Consider the following 18,063-nt stretch of genomic DNA (forward strand, 5'->3'; position numbering starts at 1 on the left):
GTCTATGGGAAGGAGGCGATGTCTATGGGAAGGAGGGGGTGTCTATGGGAGGAGGGGGTGTCTATGGGAGGAGGGGGTGTCTATGGGAAGGAGGGGGTGTCTATGGGTAGGAGGGGATGTCTATGGGTAGGAGGGGATGTCTATGGGAAGGAGGGGATGTCTATTAGTAGGAGGGGATGTCTATTAGTAGGAGGGGATGTCTATGGGAAGGAGGGGATGTCTATGGGAAGGAGGGGGTGTCTATGGGAGGAGGGGGTGTCTATGGGAAGGAGGGGATGTCTATTAGTAGGAGGGGGTGTCTATGGGAAGGAGGGGATGTCTATGGGTAGGAGGGGGTGTCTATGGGTAGGAGGGGTGTCTATGGGTAGGAGGGGGTGTCTATGGGTAGGAGGGGGTGTCTTTGGGTAGGAGGGGATGTCTATGGGAAGGAGGGGGTGTCTATGGGTAGGAGGGGGTGTCTATGGGTAGGAGGGGGTGTCTATGGGTAGGAGGGGGTGTCTATGGGAAGGAGGGGATGTCTATGGGAAGGAGGGGGTGTCTATGGGTAGGAGGGGATGTCTATGGGAAAAAGGGGGCGTCTATGGGTAGGAGGGGGTGTCTATGGGAAGGAGGGGATGTCTATGGGAAGGAGGGGGTGTCTATGGGTAGGAGGGGGTGTCTATGGGTAGGAGGGGGTGTCTATGGGAAAAAGGGGGTGTCTATGGGTAGGAGGGGATGTCTATGGGAAAAAGGGGGTGTCTATGGGTAGGAGGGGGTGTCTATTAGTAGGAGGGGATGTTTATGGGAAGGAGGGGGTGTCTATGGGTAGGAGGGGATGTCTATGGGAAAAAGGGGGTGTCTATGGGTAGGAGGGGGTGTCTATGGGAAGGAGGGGATGTCTATGGGAAGGAGGGGGTGTCTATGGGAGGAGGCGATGTCTATGGGAAGGAGGGGGTGTCTATGGGAAGGAGGCGATGTCTATTAGTAGGAGGGGATGTCTATGGGAAGGAGGCGATGTCTATGGGAAGGAGGGGATGTCTATGGGAAGGAGGGGGTGTCTATGGGAAAAAGGGGGTGTCTATGGGTAGGAGGGGATGTCTATGGGAAAAAGGGGGTGTCTATGGGTAGGAGGGGGTGTCTATTAGTAGGAGGGGATGTTTATGGGAAGGAGGGGGTGTCTATGGGTAGGAGGGGATGTCTATGGGAAAAAGGGGGTGTCTATGGGTAGGAGGGGGTGTCTATGGGAAGGAGGGGATGTCTATGGGAAGGAGGGGGTGTCTATGGGAGGAGGCGATGTCTATGGGAAGGAGGGGGTGTCTATGGGAAGGAGGCGATGTCTATTAGTAGGAGGGGATGTCTATGGGAAGGAGGCGATGTCTATGGGAAGGAGGGGGTGTCTATGGGTAGGAGGGGATGTCTATGGGAAAAAGGGGGTGTCTATGGGTAGGAGGGGGTGTCTATGGGAAGGAGGGGATGTCTATGGGAAGGAGGGGGTGTCTATGGGAGGAGGCGATGTCTATGGGAAGGAGGGGGTGTCTATGGGAAGGAGGCGATGTCTATTAGTAGGAGGGGATGTCTATGGGAAGGAGGCGATGTCTATGGGAAGGAGGCGATGTCTATGGGAAGGAGGGGGTGTCTATGGGAAGGAGGCAATGTCTATTAGTAGGAGGGGATGTCTATGGGAAGGAGGCGATGTCTATGGGAAGGAGGGGATGTCTATGGGAAGGAGGCAATGTCTATGGGAAGGAGGCGATGTCTATGGGAAGGAGGCGATGTCTATGGGAAGGAGGGGGTGTCTATGGGAAGGAGGCGATGTCTATTAGTAGGAGGGGATGTCTATGGGAAGGAGGCGATGTCTATGGGAAGGAGGGGGTGTCTATGGGAAGGAGGCAATGTCTATTAGTAGGAGGGGATGTCTATGGGAAGGAGGCGATGTCTATGGGAAGGAGGGGGTGTCTATGGGAAGGAGGCAATGTCTATTAGTAGGAGGGGATGTCTATGGGAAGGAGGCGATGTCTATGGGAAGGAGGGGGTGTCTATGGGAAGGAGGCAATGTCTATTAGTAGGAGGGGATGTCTATGGGAAGGAGGGGGTGTCTATGGGAAGGAGGCAATGTCTATTAGTAGGAGGGGATGTCTATGGGAAGGAGGGGGTGTCTATGGGAAGGAGGCGATGTCTATGGGAAGGAGGGGGTGTCTATGGGAAGGAGGCAATGTCTATTAGTAGGAGGGGATGTCTATGGGAAGGAGGCGATGTCTATGGGAAGGAGGGGGTGTCTATGGGAAGGAGGCAATGTCTATTAGTAGGAGGGGATGTCTATGGGAAGGAGGCCATGTCTTTGGGAAGGAGGCGATGTCTATGGGAAGGAGGGGGTGTCTATGGGAAGGAGGCAATGTCTATTAGTAGGAGGGGATGTCTATGGGAAGGAGGCGATGTCTATGGGAAGGAGGGGGTGTCTATGGGAAGGAGGCAATGTCTATTAGTAGGAGGGGATGTCTATGGGAAGGAGGCGATGTCTATGGGAAGGAGGGGGTGTCTATGGGAAGGAGGCAATGTCTATTAGTAGGAGGGGATGTCTATGGGAAGGAGGGGGTGTCTATGGGAAGGAGGGGATGTCTATGGGTAGGAGGGGATGTCTATGGGTAGGAGGCGATGTCTATGGGAAGGAGGGGATGTCTATGGGTAGGAGGGGATGTCTATGGGTAGGAGGGGGTGTCTATGGGAAGGAGGGGGTGTCTATGGGAAGGAGGCAATGTCTATTAGTAGGAGGGGATGTCTATGGGAAGGAGGCGATGTCTATGGGAAGGAGGGGATGTCTATGGGTAGGAGGGGATGTCTATGGGTAGGAGGCGATGTCTATGGGAAGGAGGGGATGTCTATGGGTAGGAGGGGATGTCTATGGGTAGGAGGGGGTGTCTATGGGAAGGAGGGGGTGTCTGTGTATGGTGGTATATCAGTCTGGCATTCACTGCTGTCACCTTGGTGTCACCACTTACCTGGGCACAGCTCATTATTACACTCCTCCACTTCCCGACTCTCACTCCCACAGGCGGCTCCGTCTGGACCCCTCTCCATACAGGAGCGGCTCCTCCACTTGTGGCCCCCACCACAGCTCACAGAACAGGGGCCCCACTCAGTCCAGGGCCCGTACACGGGACACAACAGGTCTGTACAGGCGAAGGTGCCATTCACACAGGTGCTGCGGAGGAAGAACACATGAAGGTTGTGTGAGTGGTGTACCCGGGATTGGTGTATCTGGGATTGGTGTATCTGGGATTGGAGTATACCTAGGATTGGTGTACCTAGGAGTGGTGTACCTGGGAGTGGTGTACCCGGGAGTGGTGTACCCAGGAGTGTAGTACACATGAGTGGAGTACTCAGGAGTGTAGTACCCAGGATTGGTGTATCTGGGATTGGAGTATACCTAGGATTGGTGTACCTAGGAGTGGTGTACCTGGGAGTGGTGTACCCGGGAGTGGTGTACCCAGGAGTGTAGTACACATGAGTGGAGTACTCAGGAGTGTAGTACCCAGGATTGGTGTATCTGGGATTGGAGTACCCAAGATTGGCTTATATGGGATTGGTGAACCCACGATTGGTGTAGCTAGGATTGGAGTATACCTAGGATTGGTGTACCTAGGAGTGGTATACCCAGGATTGGTGTACCCAGGATTGGTGTACCCAGGATTGGTGTACCCAGGAGTGGTGTACCCAGGATTGGTGTATATGGGATTGGAGTATACCTAGGATTGGTGTACCTAGGAGTGGTGTACCTGGGAGTGGTGTACCCGGGAGTGGTGTACCCGGGAGTGGTGTACCCAGGAGTGTAGTACACATGAGTGGAGTACTCAGGAGTGTAGTACCCAGGATTGGTGTATATGGGATTGGAGTACCCAAGATTGGCTTATATGGGATTGGTGAACCCACGATTGGTGTAGCTAGGATTGGAGTATACCTAGGATTGGTGTACCTAGGAGTGGTATACCCAGGATTGGTGTACCCAGGATTGGTATACCCAGGATTGGTGTACCCAGGATTGGTGTACCCAGGATTGGTGTACCCAGGAGTGGTGTACCCAGGATTGGTGTATATGGGATTGGAGTATACCTAGGATTGGTGTACCCAAGATTGGCTTATCTGGGATTGGTGAACCAAGGATTGGTGTACCTAGGATTGGAGTATACCCAGGATTGGTGAACCCAGGATTGGAGTATACCTAGGATTGGTGTACCTAGGATTGGAGTATACCCAGGATTGGTGTACCTAGGATTGGTGTACCCAGGATTGGTGAACCCAGGATTGGAGTATACCCAGGATTGGTGAACCCAGGATTGGTGAACCCAGGATTGGAGTATACCCAGGATTGGTGAACCCAGGATTGGAGTATACCCAGGATTGGTGAACCCAGGATTGGTGTACCCAGGATTGGTGAACCCAGGATTGGAGTATACCCAGGATTGGTGTACCCAGGATTGGTGAACCCAGGATTGGTGAACCCAGGATTGGTTAACCCAGGATTGGTGTACCCAGGATTGGTGAATCCAGGATTGGTGTACCTAGGATTGGTGTACCCAGGATTGGTGTACCCAGGATTGGTGAACCCAGGATTGGTGTACCCAGGATTGGTGAACCCAGGATTGGTGTACCTAGGATTGGTGTACCCAGGATTGGTGAACCCAGGATTGGTGTACCTAGGATTGGTGTACCCAGGATTGGTGTAGCCAGGATTAGTGAACCCAGGATTGGAGTATACCCAGGATTGGTGTACCCAGGAGTGGTGTAGCCAGGATTAGTGAACCCAGGATTGGAGTATACCCAGGAGTGGTGTACCCAGGATTGGTTTATCTGGGATTGGTGAACCAAGGATTGGTGTACCTAGGATTGGAGTATACCCAGGATTGGTGTACCTAGGATTGGTGTACCCAGGATTGGTGTACCCAGGATTGGTGAACCCAGGATTGGAGTATACCCAGGATTGGTGTACCCAGGATTGGTGAACCCAGGATTGGTGAACCCAGGATTGGTTAACCCAGGATTGGTTAACCCAGGATTGGTGTACCCAGGATTGGTGTACCCAGGATTGGTGTACCCAGGATTGGTGAACCCAGGATTGGTTAACCCAGGATTGGTGAACCCAGGATTGGTGTACCCAGGATTGGTTAACCCAGGATTGGTGTACCCAGGATTGGTGTACCCAGGATTGGTGTACCTAGGATTGGTGTACCCAGGATTGGTGTACCCAGGATTGGTGTACCCAGGATTGGTGTACCCAGGAGTGGTGTACCCAGGATTGGTGTACCTAGGATTGGTGTACCCAGGATTGGAGTATACCTAGGATTGGTCAACCATACTATTCTTAGACAATAACATCTACACATTGCGTGGTGATTGGATGAAGGTCTTGGTACTCCCTGTGTGGATATAAATATTGGGGGATCTTCCTGACACTCATTGGACCTGAAGAAGTGGTTTGGAGAAGATACGAAATGAAGATACATAACATTCCAGAACAAGTCCAGCTAACCAACTACTACCAGATACACCATGACCTGCACACATGAGAACCATCACCAACCAAGGGAGGAAGATCACACAGTACTGGAACTAAGGAGGCGATGCCAGGGGGACATCGCTGTTCCCGGTATGAAGACAGTTCACAGAACCACCATGAATTATCATTCAGGAAAAGTGCAACCGGCTTTAAAGATTCTGGATATTGTAACAGATCTGCAAACCCACCAATTATTACATCCGATATGGACAATGGCACCGGGCTCATACTCTGTGCTGCCGTTGGACGTTGGCAGTCCACAGCGACAATCCTCCATTGGCACACAAGTCTTATCCTGCAAAAGCGAGCCTTCTGGACAGCGGCACCCTGCAAGAGAAAAGCAATGGGTTATGTTTCCACAGGGGTGACCTATAACTGGGTGGGGGAGGGGGACTGGTTTACAAACTGAGACTGGCCACTGGAAGGAGGGGAAGGCTGTAAGAGTGACCGGTCACTGGGGAGGGGGCGGGGCAGCTGTAAGAGTGACCGGTCACTGGGGAGGGGGCGGGGCAGCTGTAAGAGCGACCGGTCACTGGGGAGGGGGCGGGGCAGCTGTAAGAGCGACCAGTCACTGGGGAGGGGGCGGGGCAGCTGTAAGAGTGACCAGTCACTGGGGAGGGGGCGGGGCAGCTGCAAGAGCGACCGGTCACTGGGGAGGGGGCGGGGCAGCTGTAAGAGTGACCGGTTACTGGGGAGGGGGCGGGGCAGCTGTAAAAGCGACCGGTCACTGGGGAGGGGGCGGGGCAGCTGTAAGAGCGACCGGTCACTGGGGAGGGGGCGGGGCAGCTGTAAGAGCGACCGGTCACTGGGGAGGGGGCGGGGCAGCTGTAAGAGTGACCGGTTACTGGGGCAGCTGTAAGAGTGACCGGTCACTGGGGAGGGGGCGGGGCAGCTGTAAGAGTGACCGGTTACTGGGGCAGCTGTAAGAGTGACCGGTCACTGGGGAGGGGGCGGGGCAGCTGTAAGAGTGACCGGTTACTGGGGCAGCTGTAAGAGTGACCGGTTACTGGGGCAGCTGTAAGAGTGACCGGTCACTGGGGAGGGGGCGGGGCAGCTGTAAGAGTGACCGGTCACTGGGGAGGGGGACGGGGCAGCTGTAAGAGTGACCGGTCACTGGGGAGGGGGGCGGGGCAGCTGTAAGAGTGACCGGTCACTGGGGAGGGGGTGGGGCAGCTGTAAGAGTGACCAGTCACTGGGGAGGGGGCGGGGCAGCTGTAAGAGCGACCGGTCACTGGGGAGGGGGCGGGGCAGCTGTAAGAGCGACCGGTCACTGGGGAGGGGGCGGGGCAGCTGTAAGAGCGACCGGTCACTGGGGAGGGGGCGGGGCAGCTGTAAGAGCGACCGGTCACTGGGGAGGGGGCGGGGCAGCTGTAAGAGCGACCGGTCACTGGGGAGGGGGCGGGGCAGCTGTAAGAGCGACCGGTCACTGGGGAGGGGGCGGGGCAGCTGTAGGATTGACTGGTCACTGAGGGGACAGGAAGGGGCAGTGATCGGTCACTTGGGGGTGCACAGCCAAGAGTATCCAGTCATCAGTCGCTGTACAGTACAGCATGTATGTCACATGATAATAATGGCTGAGCTGGCCATACCTATCCGGCACTGTCCTTGTAGACATTCCACATGTTCCCAGAGGTCAGCACAGGAGCGAGGACACTTGTTAGCACATGCCACCTTGGAGGCCTTCCCACGGTCCTCACAATTCTCTCCTTTGGGAGAAGAGAAGTCCAAAAAGTTTTTCATAGGAGCGTTACTGAGCCAAGTCTAAATTCCAATTCTCTGGACGCTTACCTGGGCAGGCAGCCGTGTTACAGCTCTCAGACTGAAAGCGGGCACCCTGGCACTGGGTCGCGTCCATGGGGTGGTAAACATGGCGCCATCTGGAGCGGAAACCGCCACTGCAGGGCTCCCGGCAGGGACTCCATTCCCCCCATTCGTTCCAGACGCACAGATCTGAGACAACAAAAAAAGGCGGCCATCAGGGGCCTGTTCATATAAATCCACCCCATCCCCCAACACACTAGGGATACCCACCATCACAGATCCCCTGGTCGGGGCATAGCCTCTCCTGGGTCAGCTCCCCTCTACAAGATGGAGAATCTCCGCTCCATGGGAAGCCAGTCCGGGAATTCAGGCAGATCCGGTGTCGGTGCTGGACGGAGTAGAAAGATGGCGGCACGGAGTCATTGTGAGTTGACGGGATGCAGCGACTACACGGCGTCCACTCCGACCATTCGCTGAGAAAGGCTTCACCTACATAAGACATGCCCAACATGTTAGACAAGCCCCATGAAAAGAGAACCAGCCAAAATTATCCGACCAGTGCCAGGACATCCAGCGCCGAAGACAAAGATGCCAAAGTGTGCACCCCCCCCCCCCCCCCCCCCCGGGGTTCATGATGTGCAAGTTTAAAGGATCCTACATTTGTTTGTCAAAACCACTGCCGCTGTCACTACTCCTGTCAGCCTTGTAACAGAAGCAAATTGCCCCCATCCCTACAGTACACCATTGTGCTCGGGGTACCCGCCCCTCCTGTGCCCACCCCTGGATCCTATGTAAACCGATGAACTCTGCACATTCTGTGATATGAGTCCAACGAAAACCACTTCTTACCATCTCCAACAAAGAGAGAGAACTTCATGAAGCCCCATGACCTCTGCACAACGTACCTTCTATATATTACATACAAAGCAGAGAGCGGCCATGTCTACCCATCCAACTTGGTGCGTTCTCCTGCCCCTGAGGAGGTGTGGTTCTCCATAAAACAGGTTGGATATATCCACTGAGTAGAATTATAGGGGTCTGATAATGTTGAGTTATACATATAATATATATATATATATATACAGTGCCTTGCGAAAGTATTCACCCCCTTGAACTTTTCAACCTTTTGCCACATTTCAGGCTTCAAACATAAAGATATAAAATGTTTATTTTTTGTGAAGAATCACCAACAAGTGGGACACAATTGTGAAGTGGAAGGAAATCTATTGGATTTTTGAAACTTTTTTAACTAATAAAAAAATGAAAAGTGGGGCGTGTAAAATGATTGGGCCCCCTTGTGTTAATACTTTGTAGAGCCGCCTTTTGCTGCGATTACAGCTGCAAGTCGCTTGGGGTGTCTCTATCAGTTTTGCACATCGAGAGACTGAAATTCTTGCCCATTCTTCCTTGCAAAACAGCTGGAGCTCAGTGAGGTTGGATGGAGAGCGTTTGTGAACAGCAGTTTTCAGCTCTTTCCACAGATTCTCGATTGGATTCAGGTCTGGACTTTGACTTGGCCATTCTAACACCTGGATACGTTTATTTGTGAACCATTCCTTTGTAGATTTTGCTGTATGTTTGGGATCATTGTCTTGTTGGAAGATAAATCTCCGTCCCAGTTTCAGGTCTTTTGCAGACTCCAACAGGTTTTCATCCAGAATGGTCCTGTATTTGGCTGCATCCATCTTCCCCTCAATTTTAACCATCTTCCCTGTCCCTGCTGAAGAAAAGCAGGCCCAAACCATGATGCTGCCACCACCATGTGTGACAGTGGGGATGGTGTGTTGAGGGTGATGAGCTGTGTTGCTTTTACGCCAAACATATCGTTTTGCATTGTGGGTAAAAAGTTGGATTTTGGTTTCATGTGACCAGAGCACCTTCTTCCACATGTTTGGTGTGTCTCCCAGGTGGCTTGTGGCAAACTTTAGACGAGACTTTTTATGGATATCTTTGAGAAATGGCTTTCTTCTTGCCACTCTTCCATAAAGGGCAGATTTGTGCAGTGTACGACTGATTGTTGTCCTATGGACAGACTCTCCCACCTCAGCTGTAGTTCTCTGCAGTTCATCCAGAGTGATCATGGGCCTCTTGGCTGCATCTCTGATCAGTCTTCTCCTTGTCTGAGCTGAAAGTTTAGAGGGACGGCCAGGTCTTGGTAGATTTGCAGTGGTCTGATACTCCTTCCATTTCAAAATGATGGCTTGCACAGTGCTCCTTGGGATGTTTAAAGCTTGGGAAATCTTTTTTGTATCCAAATCCGGCTTTAAACTTCTCCACAACAGTATTACGGACCTGCCTGGTGTGTTCCTTGGTCTTCATGATGCTCTCTACGCTTTCAACAGAACCCTGAGACTATCACAGAGCAGGTGCATTTATACAGAGACTTGATTACACACAGGTGGATTCTATTTATCACCATCAGTCATTTAGGACAACATTGGATCATTCAGAGATCCTCGCTGAACTTCTGGAGTGAGTTTGCTGCACTGAAAGTAAAGGGGCCGAATAATTTTGCACGCACCACTTTTCAGTTTTTTATTTGCTAAAAAAGTTTAAATTATCCAATAGATTTCGTTCCACTTCACAATTGTGTCCCACTTGTTGGTGATTCTTCACAAAAAATTAAAATTTTATATCTTTATGTTTGAAGCCTGAAATGTGGCAAAAGGTTGAAGAGTTCAAGGGGGTGAATACTTTCGCAAGGCACTGTATATATTGTTAAACTTGATGTTTTTAAGTCAGAGACACTTCCTCCTTCGTTGGGCCTGGTAGTGCTGAATATCGGTGTGTTGTGTCTCTCCACCGCAGTGAATAAAAAGCACCTACTTATCTTAAGATCTGGACTCCTTATCTCATCATCTGTCTTGTTTGGAGACCCCTAAATCGGATTTAACACCACCCTTAATCTAAAGAGTTGGTTAAAGGGGCCACAGCGGCCCCACCCTAGAATACGGAAGCCTCTATGTCTATAAGCTCCATCCGTGAAACTCGGGCACCAAGGCATAGCTCCGCCTTCCTTATAGCACACCAGCTAATTAACTTTTCTGTAGGCTTTGGAGAGCGGCCAGTTATAAAACTTACCTTCACAGTTTTTTCTGTTACACTGCAGCTCCCCCTGGTGACAGATGCTGGAAAGACATAACAAAGACGGTTACCTCCAAATCAAGTGACCGAAAGAAATGCAACTCAAAGGGCCAATTGTACAAGGGAATTCCAATGTACTAAAGTGCTTTATGGTCTTGTGATCTGGAGGACCACAAATAGGATGGATCGGGTGCCATTTTAGGGGAAGTCTGCCATCAGACTCACCACTCTCTGCAGCCAAGATGCACGGTGCCGCCCGGGGCCAGATACGCCAACCCATCCTGAGACGTGTATGGACAGCCACACTCCGACGAATGGACACATTCGCCCTTCTGCTCCAAGAACCCCTGAGGGGAAATATAAGAGAGATGATCAAATCACACATTCCATAGAATAGGGACTCCCCCTTCTCTACCGACCAGAGAATCACATAAACATACCAAACAACAAATCTATTCCAGGAAAATAAAATATAACAAGTCAATGACAAGTCAACACTACGACATCTGCTGAATGCAGCAATATGGTACATCCCTCTCCACTGGAAAGATGCTTCACCCCCGACTGTCAGATGCTGTCTGCGTAAAGCGGAAGAGATCGACAGATTCGAGGATTTCACCCTCTCGTCACGACAAACAAGACAAATATCCCGAGTTGTGGAGAAGATTATGGAATTGGTTTGTCCTCTCTGAAGAAGGTCTCACCTTACTTGGCCCTTGAGTATAGAGCGGCTATTTTATAAATAGTTGTCTGGACGCCTCCAACCCAGGACCCCCTTTTTCCCTTCCCCCTCCTTTCCACCCCTCTATCCTCCTCAACCCCCCCCCCCCCTTTTGCTTCCTTTACTTTCTTTCTTTTTTGCTGCTCTAACATATTCTCCTTTTCTCTCCTTTCTCTGTGTAATTAGGATCATGGAATATAGTGAAAGTGATTTCGGGACTTCCTACCAATAGCCTATTCTTAGGGACTACATTGTATGGTTTAGCCTCATACAGAATGGTGTATATATTTCACCTACCATTTTTCGATCTATGTTGGCTTATTTCTATGCAATTGTAATGTACGTCTGTTGTGGAAATTTTTATGAATGTATGGCTGTGAGACGCCCCCCAGTGTCTGTTTTGCTGTAATACGCTCATGTGAGGGTATTCGCACATACAGACGTTGGTGGAAGACCATTGGATGCGGAAACCTTCTGTCATGGTTATGCAGTGATCTTCCTGTTTGCTTACCTTCCCTCATGTCTTCAGACTAAGAGGCCAGCCACTTCCACCTGGTGGTTTTTATAACCTCTCCTCTAAGCATGGCTCCACCCCAGGCCCTATCATGGAGCCCTATATTAACCTGTGCACTACAGGCCATCAGGGCTGATCAACCATTGTGTATTCTTTGTGTGTTCAGCTTCCTGTTTCCTGCTGTGTGCTCTGCTACTGTTTTCCGTTACTGACTTTGGCGTGTCTTGACTATCCCTGTTTGCCTGTGATCCTGACCTTTTGGCGTGTCCCTGACTATTCTTGTCTGCTTGTGGCCCCGACCTTGGCTTAGTCCATCCTCACCATCCCTATCCTCCTGTTGCCTACTGTGGGTGTGAGCTGGGGGACCTTGGGGGTCGCGACCTGGAGCCAGTTGCAGCCAAGTCCATCATCACCACCAGAGGCTCTGGTGAACACCTGCTGGCTCTTAGGCCGCGTACACACGCGCGGACTGTTCGCCCAACCTTGTTCGGCAAACAGTTTGTCAAACAGTCCGCTCAAAATTTGCATGAGCGGACTTGCCCACACACGAGCGGACTGTTTGACGAACAAGGTTGGGCAAACAGTTCGCTCAACTTTTGAAATGAACGGACTCGCCCACGTAAGGAGGCAAATCCGCCCATTTCGAGCGCGTGTACAGGTAGGCGGGGCCCGCGAAGGATACGTCGCGGGCTCCGCCGCCTGGAATGGGCTTAAAGGGGAACCCCAACGCCGAAAAAAATCGGCGTGGGGGTTCCCCCCAAGTCCACACCAGACCCTTGTCCGAGCACGCTACCCGGCCGGCCAGGAAAGGGGGGCGAGCGAGCGCGCCCCCCCTCCTGAGCCGTACCAGGCCGCGTGCCCTCAACATGGGGGGTGCCTTGGGGAAGGGGGGGGCCGCGCGGCCCCCCCACCCCAAAGCACCTTGTCCCCATGTTGATGAGGACAAGGGCCTCTTCCCGACAACCCTGGCCGTTGGTTGTCGGGGTCTGCGGGCGGGGGGCTTATCGGAATCCGGGAGCCCCCTTTAAGAAGGGGGCCCCCGGATACCGGCCCCCCACCCTATGTGAATGAGTATGGGGTACAATGTACCCCTACCCATTCACCTGTGAAATAAAGTACAAAAAAAAACACAACACATAGAAAAAGTATTTTATTGCACAGCTCCGGGGGTCTTCCGTCTTCGGGGGTCTTCTCGCCGGACTCCTCCGCTATGTGTGTGTAGCTCTTTTGCTAGCGGAGGAGTCCGGCTTTCTTCCTCCCCGCCGCCGGCCTCTTCTCCCGACTTCGGGGGTCTTGTCCCCCTCTTCGGTTCTTCTGCCGGGCCACCGCGCCTGGTCCGGTGGCCCGGTCTTCTGTCGCCGTCTTCCGTTCTTCTGTCGCCGCCTTCGGTTCTTCTGCCGGGCCACCGCGCCTTCTTGTAGCTCTTTTACAGGCGGTGGCCCGGTCTTCTGTCGCCGCTGTCGTCGCCGCTGTCGTCGCCGCCGCCACCGCCTTCCGTTCTTGTTCTTCTTCTTGTTCTTCTTCTTCTTCTCCTGGAGATGTTGACTCGACGAGCTCTCCGGCCGGAATGCCAGGGACGCGCTCTGCTGCCACTTATATAGTGACAATGGGGCGGGGTCACATGGTATATGTCACATGGGTTGGTCACATGGTGACCCCGCCCCCTTACGATGTCATAGTCCCCATGTGACATCAACCCATGTGACCAACCCATGTGACATATACCATGTGACCCCGCCCCATTGTCACTATATAAGTGGCAGCAGAGCGCGTCCCTGGCATTCCGGCCGGAGAGCTCGTCGAGTCAACATCTCCAGGAGAAGAAGAAGAAGAACAAGAACGGAAGGCGGCGGCGGCGGCGGCGGCGGCGGCGGCGACGACATCGGCGACAGAAGACCGGGCCACCGCCTGTAAAAGAGCTACAAGAAGGCGCGGTGGCCCGGCAGAAGAACCGAAGGCGGCGACAGAAGACCGGGCGGCCCCCCCCTTCCCCAAGGCACCCCCCATGTTGAGGGCACGCGGCCTGGTACGGCTCAGGAGGGGGGGCGCGCTCGCTCGGCCCCCTTTCCTGGCCGGCCGGGTAGCGTGCTCGGACAAGGGTCTGGTGTGGACTTGGGGGGAACCCCCACGCCGATTTTTTTCGGCGTTGGGGTTCCCCTTTAAGCCCATTCCAGGCGGCGGAGCCCGCGACGTATCCTTCGCGGGCCCCGCCTACCTGTACACGCGCTCGAAATGGGCGGACTTTCCGAGCGGGAACAGTCCGCTCATTTCGAAAGTACAGCGGACAGGCCCACACACGGGCGGACTGTTCGCTCAAACACAGTTTCAGCGGACAGTTTTTCGGAATTTCCGAAAGACTTTGTCCGTCCAACTGTCCGCTGAAACTGTCCGCTGAAAGCCCACACACGGGCGGACTGTCCGCCCAAACACTGTTCAGCGGACAAGGTTGGGCGAACAGTCCGCCCGTGTGTACGCGGCCTTAGACTCCGCGCCCCAGGGAATCTTACGGTCTAACCCCGGTGGGATCTGTTCCCCGTCTGCAGCAGTCAGCCGTAGGGTCCACAACCTTGCGGTGCACTCCTGATCCCTACGGTGTGCACCTGTCACCTCGCCTCAAGGTGACCTGACACCTTCCCGTGGACGCGGAGTATCTGTTTGCTCTTTTAAGGATGTTTGTTTATGCCTCACCAAGGGACTTGCCACTCCATGGCGGCCGCATCTAAATGTAAACAGGTCTGCGTACATGGGAACCATAGTATAACCATACAAAATGATGGCCCGCTGAGCCATGATAGAGTACGGCTCGTGTCATTGGTAGAGGTGGGGATGTGCACACGGTCATGTTCAGAGCCATGTAAGTAATGTTCAAATTGTGAGTCCTTTGTGTCTCAGAAAGGACTTGCCGCATGGCTTTGCACACAACCATCTGCACACGTCACTACTGTATTTCTATTTGAATATATACGTGTGTGATTGGTTCTTTTGAAAGAATACAAGTATCTGATTGGCTGATTCTGAAGCCACCGCCTTCCTTTGTTTATTCATGTTGACAGTATAAATAAAGGAGTAAAGCATTCAATGTCAGGATTCCGCTGAGCCCAACGTGATCCCAGCGTCTGTCTGTGTTACTTGGAGACATACAAAGCGCACTTTCCCCGCATTATAGAAGAGAGCTGTGATTGGGCTTTTAAGCGCAAAGAAATTATTTGCTTCTAGGGAGAAGCTTAAAATTTCCCTGACAACGTCATATATATGTTCCACATTGGTCTCTGTAGTGACCTGGACTCGCCTTTTGGTGGGTTAAATAAAAAAAAAAAAAAAAGAAGATACCAAACCAAGGTGGGGGTCACCCCAAACGGAATGGATGGTCTCAGAGACCCGGGTCAGACAGTGGAGTGCCCAACCTTCGCCTGGTCACTCTCCAGCATTAGGCCTGCATAGAGATGTGAAGGCCCGGAAAAAAAATGAAAACATTTGGAAAAAAAAAACACTTTTTTTTTCCTGAAGGCTTTTTTGTTTTTTTTTCCCAAAAAATTGGAAAAATTGAAAAAAGAAAAAAAAATTGTGAAATACAGTGGTGTGAAAAAGTGTTTGCCCCCTTCCTCATTTCCTGTTCCTTTGCATGTTTGTCACACTTAAGTGTTTCGGAACATCAAACCAATTTAAACAATAGTCAAGGACAACACAAGTAAACACAAAATGCAATTTGTAAATGAAGGTGTTTATTATTAAAGGTGAAAAAAAATCTGAACCATCATGGCCCTGTGTGAAAAAGTGATTGCCCCCCTTGTTAAAACATACTATAACTGTGGTTGTCCACACCTGAGTTCAATTTCTCTAGCCACACCCAGGCCTGATTATTGCCACACCTGTTCACAATCAAGGCATCACTTAAATAGGAGCTGCTTGACACAGTAAGGTCCACCAGAAGATCCTTAAAAGCTACACATCATGCCGAGACCCAAAGAAATTCAGGAACAATTGAGAAAGAAAGTAATTGAGATCTATCAGTCTGGAAAGGGTTATAAAGCCATTTCCAAAGCTTTCGGAATCCAGCGAACCACAGTGAGAGCCATTATCCACAAATGGCGAAGACATGGAACAGTGGTGAACCTTCCCAGGAGTGGCTGGCCGCCCAAAATTACCCCAAGAGCGCAGCGACGACTCATCCAAGAGGTCACAAAAGACCCCACAACAACGTCCAAGGAACTGCAGGCCTCACTTGCCTCAGTTAAGGTCAGCGTTCATGCCTCCACCATCAGGAAAAGACTGGGCAAAAATGGCCTGCATGGCAGAGTTCCAAGGAGAAAACCACTGCTGAGCAAAAAGAACATCAAAGCTCGTCTCAATTTCTCCACAACACATCTTGATGACCCCCAAGACTTTTGGGACAACATTCTGTAGACCGATGAGACAAAAGTGGAACTCTTTGGAAGGTGTGTGTCCAAGTATATCTGGCGTAGAAGGAACACTGCATTTCATAAAAAGAACATTATACCAACCGTAAAATATGGTGGTGGTAGTGTGATGGTCTGGGGCTGTTTTGCTGCTTCAGGACCTGGAAGACTTGCCGTGATAAAAGGAACTATGAATTCTGCTGTCTACCAAGAGATCCTGAAGGAGAATGTCCGACCATCTGTTCGTGTACTCAAGCTGAAACGAACTTGGGTTCTGCAGCAGGACAATGATCCTAAACACACCAGCAAGTCCACCACCGAATGGCTGAAGAAAAACAAAATGAAGACTTTGGAGTGGCCTAGCCAAAGTCCTGACCTGAATCCTATTGAGATGTTGTGGTATGACCTTAAAAAGGCCGTTCATGCTCGAAAACCCTCTAATGTAACTGAATTAGGACAATTCTGCAAAGATGAGTGGGCCAAAATTCCTCCAGGACGCTGTAAAAGCCTCATTGCACGTTATCGCAAACACTTGGTTGCAGTTGTTGCTGCTAAGGGTGGCCCAACCAGTTATTAGGTTTAGGGGGCAATCACTTTTTCACACAGGGCCATGATGGTTTGGATTTTTTTTTCACCTTTAATAATAAACACCTTCATTTACAAATTGCATTTTGTGTTTACTTGTGTTGTCTTTGACTATTGTTTAAATTGGTTTGATGTTCCGAAACACTTAAGTGTGACAAACATGCAAAGGAACAGGAAATGAGGAAGGGGGCAAACACTTTTTCACACCACTGTATTTTATTTTAACATAATGAATAAAATATTTTAATATAGGGTGTTCAAATATTTTCCAAATAATTTCTAAAAAAAAAAATGTATGATATCAGATTATTCTAATTTCCGTGCACTGAGTGAGGACAAGCAAGTCCCAGGTAACAAATAGACATGTGCATTTCGTTTCGTTCCGATTCGAAATTCGGACGAATTTTCATTATTCGGACATTCGGAAGCATCCGAATTACCGAATTACAATGCTAACGAATTCAACCGAATTTGGCCGAAATTCGACTCAATACCGGATTCGAAATGATTTCAACCGCATTCGAAAATATTTTGTGACCCGACTTTAGCGCTACGTATCTCGGGGTCACTTGGTGCTAGAAACCCCAAATTTGGTATGCAAACACAATAGTACTAGCACTACAAAATACCCAAATTTCTAGCAGCAAGTGACTCCGAGATACATGGCCCTAAAGTCGGGTCACAAAATATTTTCGAATGCGGTTGAAATAATTTCGAATGCGGTTGAAATATTTTCGGATGTGGCCGATTTTTCGAATTCGGTAGAAAACTAAACGAAATCCGAAAACGAATTTAAGGAAGTTAATGAATATAACTAAACTAAATTAATGAATTAAAACGAAACGAAACTAAACAATTTTTTTCCTTTTGCACATGTCTAGTAACAAACCGAACCCTCCAATGCGAGAACAGTATGCATTTCTTCCTGTAGGAGGTGCTGTGCTGCTATTGTAACGAGAAAAAGTTAGTTTCACTTTTGCTTTTGCATGTTAGTGGGCGTGTTTTGGTTTGTTCTGTCCTCTTCACTAGGCCTCAAAAGCATTGGAAGAAAATACAGAGCAACAAAAAGGACCCGAAAGTATATACTGAATTAAAAAAAAGGTAAGAGTTTACATTTACCTGAATTCGGTATTCGGTAGAAAACTAAACGAAATCCGAAAATGAATTTAAGGAAGTTAACAAATATAACTAAACTAAATTAATGAATTAACGAATTACAATGCTAACGAATTCAACCGAATTCGGCCGAAATTCGACTCAATACTGGATTCGAAATGATTTCAACATGATTCGATATTATTTCAACCGCATTCGAAAATATTTTATGACCCGACTTTAGGGCCATGTATCTCAGGGTCACTTGGTGCTAGAAACCCCAAATTTGGTATGCAAACACAATAGTACTAGCACTACAACATATCCAAATTTAGAGTTTCTAGCTCCAAGTGACCCCGAGATACATGGCCCTAAA

General features: G+C 50.5%; 1 protein-coding gene across 1 annotated transcript in view; it reads right to left on the minus strand.

Moving 5' to 3' along the window:
- The window catches only part of LOC143998145 (SCO-spondin-like), a 296,161-nt gene that overhangs the window by 17,501 nt on the left and 260,597 nt on the right, over positions 1-18,063 (minus strand). The window contains exons 97-103 of the mRNA XM_077493885.1: positions 10,601-10,722; positions 10,373-10,419; positions 7,562-7,780; positions 7,319-7,480; positions 7,120-7,236; positions 5,719-5,857; positions 2,976-3,178 (exon numbers count right to left, since the gene is read on the minus strand). Of these exons, the coding sequence (XP_077350011.1) occupies positions 2,976-3,178; positions 5,719-5,857; positions 7,120-7,236; positions 7,319-7,480; positions 7,562-7,780; positions 10,373-10,419; positions 10,601-10,722 (1,009 nt within the window). The remainder of the gene's footprint in view (positions 1-2,975; positions 3,179-5,718; positions 5,858-7,119; positions 7,237-7,318; positions 7,481-7,561; positions 7,781-10,372; positions 10,420-10,600; positions 10,723-18,063) is intronic.

This window comes from Lithobates pipiens, unplaced genomic scaffold (assembly GCF_037356315.1).
Source record: "Lithobates pipiens isolate NorthernLeopardFrog02 unplaced genomic scaffold, aLitPip1_a1.2 Scaffold_19, whole genome shotgun sequence".
Taxonomy (NCBI): Eukaryota; Metazoa; Chordata; class Amphibia; order Anura; family Ranidae; genus Lithobates; species Lithobates pipiens.